We start from the raw sequence: 16,099 nt of genomic DNA on the forward strand, positions 1-16,099 counted from the left end.
ATTGCAGTAACATGTTTTGCCATACCCATGTTTATTCCCTTTGTGTGTATTGGAACTAAACCAAAAAGTGGAGGAAAAAAAGCAAAGTGGACATAATGTCGCACCAAACTCCAAAAATGGGCTGGACAAAATTATTGACACACTTTCAAAATTGTGGAAAAACAAGATTGTTTCAAGCATGTGATGCTCCTTTAAACTCACCTGGGGCAAGTAACAGGTGTGGGCAATATAAAAATCACACCTGAAAGCAGAAAAAAAGGAGAGAAGGTCACTTAGTCTTTGCATTGTGTGTATGTGTGCCACACTAAGCATGGACAACAGAAAGCGGAGAAGAGAACTATCTGAGGACTTGAAAACCAAAATTGTGGGAAAATATCAACAATCTCAAGGTTACAAGTCCATCTCCAGAAATCTAGATTTGCCTTTGTCCACAGTGCGCAACATTATCAAGAAGTTATAAATGAAGAGAGTAAAGAGTTGCACTCAACACGTCACTGCAGGATGTTTTTCAAAGCAGAATTTATTTCATGTTGCAGACAAAGTTTACAAGCCATGCAGTGGAGGGAAGGGGGAGTACAGACATCAGCTCCAAGGAGCTGACAGGGAGCAGCTACGATTCATTTTGCAGATAAAACTGCTTGTTTATGCTGCTGTAAGGGAATATGGCGCCGACTTATATACGCAGTGCCAGTGACACAGGTAGAGAGTGTCATACCTGTCATAGTGTGAATGTGAAATTCCGAGGAATAAAGTTGTGAGAATGATGTGTACATGCCGAAAAAAAAGGCGAGGTTATGTAACTGCAAATCCTGTGGCTAGACACCTGGAGTTCTGGGTATTCATCCAATCAAAAACCCATGCTCATTTGAAAAAAATAAAAAAGGGGGAATTTTGAATGTAGTAAAGGTGTCTCACATGAAGTTACTTGGAGGAAGAACTTAGAAAAAATATATGCAGCAATATGGAAACATGAGGGAACAGGAAAGCAAATGCAGGTATGTATATGCTTACAAAAAGCAATATGTATATATTTATTTATAGGACCGGGGAGGTAAATGCGTGTAAGCGGAGCAAACTGTATTATTGCTGACGAATCATAGTAAATCACTTATAATCAAAACATATCAATGGTTACTACAGTATATTCAGAGACATTGAGTTAATTTTTATCATTTAGTCCTAGTCCTTCTGTGGCACATAACTTGGATATCCATATAGCCTCCCTCTGACGTAGTGTGTTTTCTTTTGTTTTTCTTGGATAAGGCTGTAGAATTCGCTCAATACCTAAAAAATTTCAGCAATTAGGATTGCCGGAATGAGCACTTTGAATGTGCTACAATAGTCCTGGTACCCCAATTCCTAGACGAGAATTGCGCAAATGTTCTCTGAATCTTGTAAATAGGTACCGGATGGTAGACCCTACATAGAATAATCTGCAAGGGCATGAAATGATGTATACAACAAATTCTGTCCTGCATGTAATAAACTCCTTGACGTGCATATCCATCCCTCTGATGCGGAAATTGTTTCCGTTAAGCAGGTGCGGGCAGTACGGGCAACTTGAAGTTTCCAAAGGAATGGGATAGGGAGAGCCAGTTCGTCTTGGGGGAGGAGTTTGACTGAAAGGTACTTCTTATGAGATGGTCTTTAATAGTTAAATTTTTTCTGTGTGCAAAAATCATTTTGTTCTTTGCTACTTCGTATAAGTCTGGGTCTTCCTCTAATAAATACCAATGTTTCATGATGGTTTTCTTCACTGCGGAGGACATATTACTGTATTTAAATGAGAATACAAAGCATTTTTCTTTTATTGAAATCCTGTATTTATCCTCTTTATTGAGCTTTATTGAAGTCCTGTATTTATCCTCTTAATTGAGCCATGAGGAGCATGACTTATTCTTTATGTGGTTAACTGGATGCTCTGTGGCTTTGTTAGGATATTTTCTTTCATCTTAATTGCTCTACTGTATTTATTTGATGGTGAATAGATGTGCTTTGCTTCTAGCATGACAAGGAAGATGTTAGCCAGGGTACAAGAGACAGGTGTCCCCATGGCTGTCCCGGTGCATTGCTTGTACCACACTCCATCAAATTGGAAATATTTGTTCCCCAGGACAAAAGCGATAGCTTCCGTAACAAAGTCAGTATACGTGTTAGATTTTCCAGCAGCTTGCAAGAATTCTTTCACAGCCAGGACACCTTGGTCTTGTGGAATTCTAGAATACAGAGATTCTACGCCTATGGTGCCCAGTCCAAAAGTACTTTCAATGGATACATCCTGTAGCGCTTCCAAAGAAGCATCGGTATCTTGAAGATAGGACGGGATACTAGGCAGCAGAGGGCTTAATAACCAGTCCACATATTGGGAAAGGAATTCAGTCACCCAACCATTGCCCGAGACTATCGGGCGCCCTGGAAGTTGCTCTTGGGACTTGTGTACCTTTGGTAGATAGTACCATTGAGATTTACGAAGGGTCTCAGAAATAAGCCACAGTTTTTTTGGAAATAATTCCAATTTCTACTTGTCTCCTTTAGTAGAGTTCTTAAGCTGGAAAGTACTTTTTGCATGGGATCATGGGTCACCGTTACGTATGTCCTTGTGTCAGAAAGCTGCCTAAGTGCTTCTTGTTGATACTGGATAGTATCACAATGCAGTTGCCCTTATCCGCTTTTATTATGATGATATCGGGTCTGTCCTTTAGCCATTGTAAGGCTTTTTGTTCCTTAGTAGTAAGATTTTGTGGGGGACAAGGGTACACTAAAGCCTTCATATCACTGGTTACCGAAACTTTGTCTGCATCATGAAATTAATTCTGCTTTGTAAAACATCATGCGGTGACGTGGTGAGTGCAACTCTTTACTCTCTTCATTTATATATTATTACCCTGCACTTCTGGACTGTTAGCACCTCCACGCACCCTTTTGCATCATTGGTCCGCACCCGAATATGGGACCCTGGAATTTATATAGTACATAATATTTTCCAGCTCTTTAGTGCCGGTTGGCTTGGAACTTTATACAGATTAACAAGAAGTTGGCAACCCATGGCCCTGTAGCTAATCTCCCTGGGCGTGGACAGAAGAGAAAAATTTATGAAAGGAGTCTACGCAGGATAGTCCGGTTAGTGGATAAGCAGCCCCAAAAAAGTTCCAAAGATATTCAAGCTGTCCTGCAGGCTCAGGGAGCATCAGTGTCAGCGCAAACTATCCGTCGACATTTAAATGAAATGAAACGCTATGGCAGGAGACCCAGGAGGACCCCACTGCTGACACAGAGACATAAAAAAGCAAGAATACATTTTGCTAAAATGAACTTCAGTAAGCCAAAACCCTTCTGGGAAAATGTCATGTGGACAGATGAGACCAAGATAGGAGCTTTTTGTTAAAGCACATCATTCTACTGTTTACTGAAAATGAAATGAGGCCTACAAAGAAAAGAACACCGTACCTACAGTAAAATATGGTGGAGGTTCAATTATGTTTTGGGGATGTTTTGCTGCCTCTGGCACTGGGTGCCTTGAATGTGTGCAAGGCATCATGAAATCTGAGTATTACCAATGGATTTTTTGTCGCACTGTACAGCCCAGTGTCAGAAAGCTGGGTTTGCATCCAATATCTTGGGTCTTCCAGCAGGACAATGACCCAAAACATACATCAAAAAGCCCCCAGAAATGGATGGCAACAAAGCGCTGGAGAGTTCTGAAGTTGCCAGCAATGAGTCCAGATCTAAATCCCATTGAAAACCTGTGGAGAGATCTTAAAATTGCTGTTGGGAAAAGAGAGACCTGGAGCAGTCTGCAAAGGAAGAGTGGTCCAACATTCCGGCTGAGAGATGTAAGAAGCTTATTGATGGTTATAGGAAGTGACAGCAGTTATTTTTTCCAAAGGGTGTGCAACCAAATATTAAGTTTACTCCTTGGGGACGGAGGGCGTACTTAAACGCCCTCAACCCACTCCCTTTCTATAACGCGGGGCCGTCATAGTGTGTCGGGCCCGGCCTCTATCTACGGCTGGGACCCGTGGCTAATAGCGGTGTTGAATGCTGTGTCTAAAATGAAAGTAAAGCGCTGCCGGTTAGCTCAGGGGGCTGTTCGGGATCGCCACAATGAAATCTCCGCACCCCGAACAGCTGTAAAGACAGCCGGAGGGTCCCTACCTTCTTCCATGCTGTCCGATCGCCGAATGACTGCTCAGTGCCTGTCAACCGGCAGAATCATTAATCAATGGTTTCATATGAGAAACCATTGATCAATGTAAAAGATTAGTGTACAGTGTTATAGCCCCCTATGTGAGCTATAACATTGCAAAAAAGTGAATAAAGATCATTTAACCCCTTTCCTAATAAAAGTTTGAATCACCCCCCTTTTCCCAATAAAAAAAAAAAACTGTGTAAATAAAAATAAACATATGTGGTATCGCCGTGTGTTCAAATTATAAAAATATATCGTTAATTAAACAGCACGGTCAATGGGCGTACACTCAAAAAAAATTCCAAAGTCCAACATAGCATATTTTTGGTCACTTTTTATATCATGGATAAATGAATAAAAAGTGATCAGAAAGTCAGATCAATACAAAAATAGTACCGCTAAAAACTTCAGATCACGGCGCAAAAAATGAGCCCTCATATCACCCCATATGCAGAAGAATAAAAAAGTTATAGGGGTCAGAAAATGACAATTTTAACATATAAATTTTCATGCATGTAGTTATGATTTTTTCCAGAAGCACGACAAAATCAAACCTATATAAGTAGGGTATCATTTTAATTGTATGGACCTACAGAATAATATGTTTTAATTTTTACTGAAAAATGTACTGCATAGAAACGGAAGCCCCCAAATGTTACAAAATGGCATTTTTCCTTAAATTTTGTCGCACAATGATTTTTTTTTCTTCAGTTTCGCCGTAGATTTTTGGGTAAAATGACTGATGTCATTACAATGTAGAATTGGTGGCGCAAAAAATAAGGCTTCATATGGATTTTTAGCTGCAAAATTGAAAGGATTATGATTTTTAAAAGGTAAGGAGGAAAAAACTAAAGTGCAAAAACTGGAAAACCCTCCGTCCCCAAGGGGTTAAGGGTGCGAATAATTTTGTCCAGACCATTTTTGGAGTTTGGTGTGACATTATGTCCAATTTGCTTTTTTTCCTCCCTTTTTTGGTTTAGTTCTAATACACACAAAGGGAATAAACATGTGTATAGCAAAACATGTGTTACTGCAATCCTTTTCTGTGAGAACTACATTTTCTTACGGCCATGACTTTATATAATAAGGATACAGGTTTTACAGGATTTATAACCACGGTTTCTAGCTTCATGAGAGGCAGACAGTCATGCTGATCATCCATACACTGCTTTGCCTGAGGTCTCTGTCCCTATCTCACCTCCCCCCCCCCCTTTTTTTTATTGGGTTTTCATTTTCGAAAAAACTAAGAATAAAATTAGATGAATGTAAAAATGAAGTACAATAGTAGCCAAGATAAGCTGATCATGTGCATAACACAATAGAAAAAAACATTTCAGACAAAACAAAAGCATAAGCAAAAGCAAACCTCTTTGGGGGGGGGGGGAGTGAGAAGGGAAGTGGAGAAGAGAAAGGGGACCTTGGCATAGAGGTCAGAGGAGAGTGGTGAGAAGGAAGAGGGAAGAAGAAATGAAAAAACAAAACCCCAAGAGGGGAGGGAGGAAACAGAAATAGGAGAAACGAGAGGAAAAAATGAAGAAAATAAAGAAAAAGCAAATCCACAGGATAAACGCACCAGATGAGTAAACAACATACTTCACAGGGCGATCGCAACTCCGAGCTCTCCAAGTCAAGCCAGAGAAAAAGGAATGGATCAAGGAAGTTATAATGGGGCTCATCGTGGGGGGTCACGGGGAGGATAGCATCTTAGGAGAATGAAGAGTGGAGATCCCTAAACTCTGGAGAAAAAAGCTAGTCCCACTATGGGTTCCAAATAGCTGTGTGCCTATCTATCGTGTGGTGAGAGTCTGCAAGCAATTCCTCCATTTTATGCAAGTCAGCAACTTCCTGAAGCCAGGATGAGAGAGTCGTGGGAACTGTGGACCTCCAGAGACGAGTCCTCGCTGCCAAAAGGAAGAAGTGCAAGAGGGTCTTAGCCCATCTGGGTGTGGAGACCGGCATCACAGAGAGAAGTAAAGGGACTGGATCTAGGGGTAAGCGGGTCGCAGGCTTACGGTGAATGAGGTCCAAGACCTGGAAAGGAATAAATGGCAGGGCAGGTCTGCCAAATATGAGAGATAGTCCCACCAGGTTCTCCACACCTCCAGCAGGTACTCGGATGGACGAGTAGAAGTGTGAAAGAAGAGCCGGGACCCTGTACCACCTGTTAAGTAGCTTATAATTGGTCTTCTGAGCTTTACAAGATACCGAGGCCTTGTGGTACATTGATATCACAGTCGCCCATTCTTCATCAGACAGCGAGCATCCAATAGCTGATTCCCAGCCCTGTTTCAACGGAAGCTGCAAATCCCCAAAAAGTCCAATAAGAGATTGTATATGACACTAATCGGCCGTGAAACAGTGGAGGAAGAAACACAAAGATGTTGGAAAGGGGACAGTGGGTGATGTAAATGCAGTGTCAGTTTAGAGCTCTCAAGTGTTGCAGTTGCACATACTGGAAGGAGGCGGCAAGAGACAGGACACCACCATCCAGGATCCTCTCCAGCGGCTTCAAATCAGACACATCTAAGAAGTCTCTAAACACGACACCATCCGATCGCCGTCCAGGAAGGAAGGGGCCGACAAGGCCCGGAGGAAGACTAGGTTACCGAACACCGAGGATAGTGGGCCATTCTGGGGTCACAATATGAGAGGGCATAATAAGATATGCCCTGCACATTAAAGCAATAGAAGCCATAACAGGGGGCAAGGAGGACACCACAGATTGAGATAGGATCACACGCAGGAGCCATAAAAGGGCCCTAGGGTCCAGATTAGCACTGGAGGACTCAAGACCAATCCACTGCTTCCCATCCCTGTTATGGAAACTATCCAAGACACAAGTCAAGACAGCTGACAAGTAAAAGGACTGGCAGTCTGGGAGAGCCAAGCTCCCATCAGATCTCTTCCTTCAGACCAATATATTCCTAGCAACCCGCGGGTGTCTGTTGGCCCAGACAAAGCCAGACAGGAGCTATGCAAGCTTCTGAAAGAATGGGCAAAGTATATGGGTCAGGACACAGGAGAATAAGTACAGAAGTCGGGGAAGCACCTTTATACTATCCATTTGCACTACACTCAGAGGATATTGTGGTAGCCGAGCGAGTGTACAACCAGGTTGTGTCCTGATTGCCACCAGAGACACAGGGAGCAAACCTACGCCATACTCCTCTACCGCCCAAAGTTTCAGGTTTACTTCCACTATAATCTCCAGCGAGATCAGAAACTAGTCTTTCCGGTCCTAAACTGATGACAAGACCTATTCCTATACAAAGAGGCTAGATGTCAATTTACACTATGGGCTCCCCACATGATCAAATTCAAAGACACAGAATTTTCATTGACAACAAACATCACAGTTTAAACTCATCTACATCCCTACATAGGTAAAATGTAGATATGGTAGAAACTGGCCACAATGCAATATCTATGCACTCACCTTTCTGTACAAAGACATACACATTACTGACACACTTAAAACCAAACATGTCTATCTTCTGCAATCCTCCAATGTGGGTTCTTTGTTTCACATTTACCATATACTGAATACCCTGCTCAGTGAACTCTTTAAGCCAAATCCATAGATTAATTATAATGCACAACATGACAATCTCCAATGAAAACATATCAATAAAAATAAGCCAGGCTATTGTGGTAATTCAGACTCTGTGGATGGCGCAGGTCCAGCCGCAGGATCCAGAATGCCTCTCTCATGAAAACCGCTCTGGACCATTTTCCTCCTCTATGTGGCAGGAGGACGTGACCTATGCCCATAACTTCAGTATGTTGTGCATTACCAGCATTTACTTCTACAATGTGTCTGCTTAAACTGGACAGAACGTGAGTTGAAAACAGTGTCTGTCTGAACATGTAAGTGTTCGTACATGTGCTTTTTTCAGCTTTCTGTAAGTAGTCAATTTGTACTGCAGGTTGCAACTGCTGCAGAGTATTGAAAACTTTTGAATTAACCATGCACTTATACAAGTCACACCTTGGCCGTAAGCATTTGTAGCTACCTTTTTAGTTTTGACCCAACAACCATTTACATTGTTATAAGATGTCTGATCACGGGGGTCCCACCTACTCTGTACAAGTAGGGATACACTTAGTGGCAGCTTTTTTAAACACAAAACATAGAAAACTTCATTTTTTTTTTTAAACAAAGTACAATAAATATTCTTTATTTACCATAAGGAGTGCAATAGCAAAGAAAAAAAAAATACTGCCCATTTAATGTTTTGCCAAGACACATACAACATCTAAAAAGTTTTTAAAGAACTCTGGTCTTTTTTCAACCTTATAAACTATGTTAGTATGTAAATTAAAAAAATATATATACACTCATTGACAAAATAATGTACTAGATAAAAAAAAAAAAGGTTTACTGCACAAATTGGCATGCAGAAGGGTTTTTTGCCTTCATCTGGATCAACACAGTAGGGACCCAGTAGGCATATAGGTTCAATTTGATGGGCATTTGCCTTTTTTTTTCAACCTTGAGCTGTGTACCTACAGTATGTCTCAGGCAGATTTGTATGTGATTACAAATAAAGTCTGATTAGACACTGGATCTTGCCACTAGAGGGCATTAAAGTGCTTCCTCTGTTTTATAAAAAGGCACACTCAGGCTACTTTTGGATGGTATACATCTTGATAAGAGATAATTGACTTCTAGACAAGTCTTTACAATGCACATTGCCTGGCATCTAGACCATTCTCACCAAGCTGTTAGGAGATGTTGGGAGAAGTTTTTATGTTAAGGCTGGTACACAGTCAGCAGGCTTTAGATGACCAAACAGACCATTTGTAGAGATGATCATTTGATCTGCCAACAAGCACTAGCAGCTCCCTTATTTTTCTTATCCACATGTGGCACCTTTATTACACATGCCTGTCTCTGCTTGGACCATTTAAAGTTGCTAAGAAGAAGTAAATTTAGTGTCTTGGTGCCCATCAGGAAAAACTCCTATGGACTTTATCAATATTATCTTTAACAATGAATTCAGGTTCTGTATTGGATCTCACTATGGTTGGGTTCAAGTATGGAGGCCTCATCCTGCCATTGTAAATATACCCTTATAGTCGGAGTCAGAGTTATGCTGTGTCTAATTTTACTTTGCAGATGTAAAAAGATTATATATTTTCCAGTGACTGCCCTGAAAAGTAGTTTTTAAAGTTAGGGAGTGCTGTGTACCGCATGATGAAAAAAAAAGCACACACTAATATCTGCCTTGTATACTGGATTTCAGGCTGTCTTTTCAGTATCTTCAATCATATTTTGGTTATTGTTACTATAAAATGTGTTATTTTTACGATTTTCATGTAACGTTTATAAATAAATACATTTATAAATAAATACAATATATGATGATGCATGAGGTTCTGTTCACACAAACTTCATGGCTTCATTCAGAACAAAGCCATGACAGCTTATGATGAATGTATTTTAAAACAGATGCCAATTAATCATATTGGATCCTATACACCTATTTTTGACAATATAAAAACAGAAAACTGTTATTTTGTCTTGCCTCTTGTGGTCACCAGCAATATTGTAAATAGTATACAAAAACAGAAATGCAAAAATATATTAGATATTGCACAAATGTTGCAAAAGAAATAAATAAAATATTTTGAGTAATATGAGCTCCTATTCTAAACTGGCTTATGCTGTCTGATATATTTTGGGATGCTCTGTATACAACTGTCATAGGAATATGATTAAAAAAAATATCTCAAACATAATTGTTGTACATGAGATTAAAAAAAATGCAGCCAAATGTTTTTTCCCCAAATATGATGCCTTTATAACTCTTCCTACATAAATCATAGTTGATAGAAAATAGGGTTAATAGATCCCAAAGTAGGAATGTTGTTTTTTTTTCTTATATCTTTGAAAAGGTTAATAAAGGTTTCTACAGTTTGGGATGTATTGGTAATGTTTGTTTCCTATAATTTGTCTTAAGTATGTTAAAGCACTTCTTATAAACCAAAGCACAACTAAACAATAGGGTGGATTCACACATTTAATTTTTATATTTTATATTACTAATTTATGTAGTTCTATCATATTCTGCTACCCTGTACTAAAATTGTCAACAGTCACATTATATTTTCACCATTGTCAATTCCGCTACTAAATACTCATGTATTTCCTTTACATTTTAATGCAGATTTGTCCATGTTAAGCCACCTCTGAATCCACTACTGAATCCACCCTAATTAAATAAGACTATTGCTGCTTTTAAGTTTCTGAATTTTGTCTTAATAACCTTCTTAATAGGTAATGGAATGCTTTTTTTTTATGTCCCCTTTACTTGTGTATTTTTCCTGCCTAGACCTGGTTAACCATTTTTGTGAACAGATCCTTAGTTTTTTACTTTGTCCCTACTTTCCTATCGTAGCCCCATCTTCCCCTGGTGTCGACTCCATACCTTTACAGCGTACAGGCAGCCAACATTGCTCTCAGAATGCAACAGGGACCTTCCAGAGGGCCAGTTATGCTGTAGGCCCTGGCTCCAGTTATGTAGACCCTTACCGACAGCTGCAGTATTGTCCATCTGTTGACTCACCCTACAGTAAATCTGGGCCAGCTATACCACCTGAAGGAACATTAGCCAGGTCTCCATCTATTGATAGCATTCAGAAAGATCCAAGGTAAGCATGACTTTTCCTACAAATTTTGCCTCCTCTCTGTAACAGATTGTGTTTTAAGGAATAATTTTCTTATACTGTATATTCACAGATGTTTCACGTTATCTTTTTGAACAAAATAAAATTAACGATATTTGTTTCTTCTGACTTGTATTAAAACTGCTTCATACAATATTTATTTATACAGCGAGTGAAATAAGTATAGAATATGTCACCATTTTTCTAACTTAAAGGGGTTGTCCAGGAAGAGAAAAACACAGCTAATTTCTTTCAAAAACAGTTCCACGTCTGTCTCCAGGTCGGGTTTGGTTTTTCAGCTTGGCTCCATTCTGAGCTGCAGAACCACACCCAACCTAGAGACCGACAGGGGGCAGGTTTTGAAAGATAGTAGCTCTGTTTTTCTATTCCTGGTTAACCCTTTTAATACATTTTCAAAAGTGCTATTGACATGAAATTTTAACCAGATGTTGATAACATCCTAAGTAATCAAACATGTAATCAAAAAATGTGAAAAGTCACAGGGAACAAGTATTGAACACACAAAGAAAGGAAGGGGCAAATAGGCATGGAAGTCCAAGACAACAGCTAAAATCTATCAGTAATTAAACAGCAATCAAGCTTCTTGTCAGTGCAAAATAATATCAGCAGGTTCAGTCACAACTGATGGCCTACAAAAAGGTCTCATTGCCAAGGTGTCACACAAGACACATCTCATGAGGGGTAAAAGCAAAGATCTGTATCAGGACCCTTGCAACCTAATTGTTGCAAAACATAACAATGGCATTGGTAATAGGCGCATTTCTAAGCTTTTGAATGTTCCTGTGAGCACTGTTGGGGTTATTAGTAGAAGTGAAAAGACAATTGTTTCACCTTAAATTTGCTTTGACCAGGTGCTCCTCACAAGATGTCTGACAGAGTGAAAAGAATAATCAGAAAAGTTGTCCAAGAGCCTAGGACCATTTGTAGAGAGCTTCAAAAAGAACTGGACAAGCAAGAAAGCTAAAATAAAAATTTCAGTTACCAAGACCAATTGCATTTGTAAGAAAAAAATAGGTTATATAGGGCTATAGGTGAACAAAATAGCTAAGCTAATATCTAGGCAGAATGATCGCCATGAAAAAGGTAGTCCCACACTGGAAACTGAACCTTAAAGAGTACCTGTCATATCCCACACAAATATTTTAAATATATGCTACGCAGTACCTACTCATGATCATGTACATATATAATTGTTGTGTCTAGCACCTATATTTCTCTCACAAATAAATGTAGACAGGATATTGCTGGCACTACCATCAAAGTCCCCGTCAGATGTGGAATCAACAGATATGGTTGCTCTGAAGGTCCAGGAGGTGCTCACAGCAGACTAGCAGCAGCAGAGGTAATTACACAGGTGTAAGAATGAACGTCTGCGGCACACGTCATAGGATCCAACACAACTTTATCATCAGCTGATGCAAAGCACAGGCAACAATTGTTTTGCTTACAAAAGCTTCTTCACAGCCTGTGAAGAAGCTTTTGTAAGCAAAACAATGGTTGCCTGTGCTCTGCATTAGCTGACAATAAGTTGTGTTGGATCCTATGACGTGTGCCGCAGACGTTCATTCTTACAACTGTGTAATTTCTCTCACAAATGCCTTCTTTCTATTGCTTACTTAGTTTGTCATTCTTTGCTTTGTCATTCTGCATGATTCATCATGCTCCCGGAGTCTTCTGTGTTGTGCTGGGTCTCTTCATTCAATCATTGCAGGCTGCTTTGTAATCCCATCCTCTCTGTTTTCATGCTTCAGTCTGATAGGACAGGAGTGATCACAGAGGAGGGCTAGTCCCACCCTCACATACTAGACTTTCTCCATGCCTGTGCTTCAGTTTGGACAAATGATGCTGCAGCCGAACAAGATTATGTTTCGGGTGGTATGGGGACTCCTAGTGGTGTATTTTTAAGCAGTGATTTCTACAAAAAGGAAAAAAATCTTAAGAAGTACATTATATACTCTATATAAGCCTAGTTTTTCTTGCTGAAACCCCTCGGCTTATATTTGAGTGAGTAAAAATCAATAGTGAAAATGGAGAAAATTTTTAAGGCATTCCAGTGGGCCTCTTAACCGGGAGGCCTCCTTTTCCGCTCCGGGCCAGCCACAGACTCAGCCAGGGTAGAGACACTGCCGCGCAGGGACCGTCTGCTCCGTACGCAGCCGACGTCTGTATTTCTTCGGGCATACCGGTGGGCTGGGCCGTTCATCTGCTTGGGAGGCCCAGCGGCGCAACAAGCAGAGCAGGAGATCGCTAGGACGTATGCATACATCCAGTTGCGCTAACAAGCTATCAACTTGGACATATGCATATGTCCTGGAGCAGGAAGGATTAAAAATCTTAATCCTTCCAGTTCTTATCAGCTGCTGTATGCTCCAGAGAAAGTTGTGAAGTTCTTTTCAGTCTGACCACAGTGCTATCTGCTTACACCTCTGTTTTTGTCAAGAACTGTCCAAAGCAGGAGAGGTTTGCTATGGTGATCTGCTCCTGCTCTAGACAGTTCCTGACACAGGTGTCAGCAAAGAACTATACAACTTCTTCTAAAGCATACAGCAGCTGATAAGTACTGCAAGGATTAAGATTTGTAAATTAAAGTACTTTACAAATCTGTTAAACTTTCTAACACCAGTTGATTTGAAAAAAAATTGTTTTCCATGGGAGTACCCCTTTAAATAAAAAGTTAATAATCCCCCCCCCCCCCCTAAAACATCTCTTCTGAACACTAAATAAAAGTATTTTAATCAATAAGCAATACAACACAAAGGTATCAGCAGCTGTTAATAGACACCCCTGGTGGCTGTAAACATAATAAAGTATTTTGCTAAATGGAATACCTGGGCTTCACCACATAGGGTGTATGCCTCTAGAAATGAATTTCTCTTTTAACATCAGTTGTCAGCCTTGTAGGATTTAGTTTTAATCCTTCATACTTTTTCCCCATAGGAATACATTTATCAGTATAGTTATTTAGTATAGAGTTGAAAAGCTCCCATTTATCATCTGCATCAGTACTTGACAACAGTTCCTTCCATTCTATGTACTGAAGTGCAGCTATAAGCCCAGGGAAATTTGCCTTTTTGAAATTATAGGTTTTTGCCCTCCCAACATTTCTTTGTTTTTGTTTTTTTTACACTTTAAGCAAAAAGTGACTATATTGTGGTTGCTCTTACCGAAGTTTTCCTGCACAGTTACATTCCTAATCAGCTCTGCATTGTTAGAAATGACCAGATCAAATAGAGCAGGGGTATATCCTGACCGCGGCCGCCAGTCATCCGGACCTCCCACCTGATCTCCCCTCAATCACTTGTATAGGTGTCTCTAAGACACCAATACAAACGAATAGCCATGGCCCGGAGCAAGGGAATGCTGTGTCCCTGCCCGGCGATTCTCCTGTGATGCAGCGATTAGCGCTGCCTGCATCATCTGCTCTGGCCAGGCCTGACTAGAAGAGGCAAGAGCAGCAGAGCAGCGGGGGACCTGAGACGGGAGCCACAGCTCAGGTAAAAATTTGTGTTCCCCCACATGTGACTCTCCTGTTGTTTTAGAACTACAACGCCCATCATGACCTTATGTGTGTGCATGATGGGAGTTGTAGTTTGCAACAGCTGGAGAGTCACAGTGGCAAAGTTCATGTGGGGGCACAGGGACATAATTAATTCTGGGGGCACAGTGGCATCATTAATTCTAGGGGGAACAGCGGCATCATTAATTCTAGGGGGAACAGTGGCATCATTAATTCTGGGGGCACAGCGGCATAATTAATTCTGGGGGCACAGCAGCATCATTAATTCTGGTGGCACAGCGGCATCATTAATTATGGGGGCACATTGTCATAATTAATTATGGGAGCACTGCGGCATCATTAATTCTGGGGGCACAGCGGCATTATTAATTCTGGGGGCACAGCGGCATCATTAATTCTGGGGGCACAGCGGCATCATTATTTCTGAAGGCATAGAGGCCTCATTAATTCTGGGGACATAGAGGCATCATTAATTCTGGGGGACAGTGACATAATGAATTCTGGGGGCACAGTGGCATCATTAATTCTGGGGGCACAGATGTGCAATTGGTTGGTACAGGGCACAGTGTTTGTCGAAAATATATTTGGGGGCATAGCGTGTGGCAGTAATATTGCAGGTGAATAGCGTGTGGCAGTAATATACCTGGGGCCCAGTGTGTGGCAGTATTATTTTCAGGGGCAAAGTGGGTAGCAGTAATATATTCAGGGGTACAGTGTGTGACAGTATTATATTCAGGGATACAGTGTGTGACAGTAATATATTCAGGGGTACAGTGTGTGGTAGGCTTATATTCAGATGGTACAGTGTGTGGCAGTATTATATTCAGGGGGTACAGTGTGTGGCAGTATTCTATTCAGGGGTACAGTGTGTGGCAGTAATATATTCAGGGGTACAGTGTGTGGCAGTAATATATTCAGGGGTACAGTGTGTGGCAGTATTATATTCAGTGTTCAGGGATCCCCCCCCCCTCCCCACACACACACCTGAAATTCATATGGATTAAATACTCTGCCCCACTTTATGGATTACATACTGTGCCCCCCTGTTCGGATTAGATATTGTGATCCCCTATGTGGATTAGACGTTTTAATGCCTATATGGATTAGATACTGTGCCCCACATATGGATTAGATACTGTCACGGTATGATACTGTGCTCCACTGTATTGGTTTGAAACTGCTGGGACCTCCATCGATCACCACAGTTCAGGTGCCTCTCTAGCTGTTGCAAAGCTACAACTTCCATTATGCCTGGAGAGCCACCGATTGGAGCACAATTTCTACAGCTCTGATGGGGAAATCAGACAGAATGCACAATATCATCAGTGACCTGAGTGACTTCTTCTCTGATGTCTTTTCTTTTCTCCTTCATCTTGTCCGGACACCAGGACTTCTTCCAGCTACATCTTCTCTGCAGAGTCTGACACTCGGACATCATTGATTCCTCACTTTGTTAGCAGATCCTCATCCTCTGTATGATGACAATAATCATTATAACCCTGCCAAATACTGTACCCCTGAATACAACCCTTCCACACACTGTACCCCCGAATATAATACTGCCACACACTGTGCCCTCTCATTATAATAGTGCCACACACTGAACTTCCTTATATTAAGACTGCCACACACTATACCCCGATATTAATACTACCACAAACTATACCTCCTGAATATAATACTGCCACACACTGTGTCCTGAA

At 40.8% G+C, this 16,099-nt stretch overlaps 1 protein-coding gene across 6 annotated transcripts in view; it reads left to right on the plus strand.

The window, feature by feature from the left end:
* CTNND2 (catenin delta 2) overlaps positions 1–16,099 on the plus strand; it is a 913,533-nt gene that overhangs the window by 402,941 nt on the left and 494,493 nt on the right. For all 6 annotated transcript variants that reach the window (XM_056520133.1, XM_056520132.1, XM_056520127.1 and 3 more), the window contains one exon: positions 10,591–10,843. In XM_056520133.1, the coding sequence (XP_056376108.1) occupies positions 10,591–10,843 (253 nt within the window). The remainder of the gene's footprint in view (positions 1–10,590; positions 10,844–16,099) is intronic.

The sequence above is a fragment of the Hyla sarda genome, chromosome 5 (assembly GCF_029499605.1).
Source record: "Hyla sarda isolate aHylSar1 chromosome 5, aHylSar1.hap1, whole genome shotgun sequence".
NCBI lineage: Eukaryota > Metazoa > Chordata > Amphibia > Anura > Hylidae > Hyla > Hyla sarda.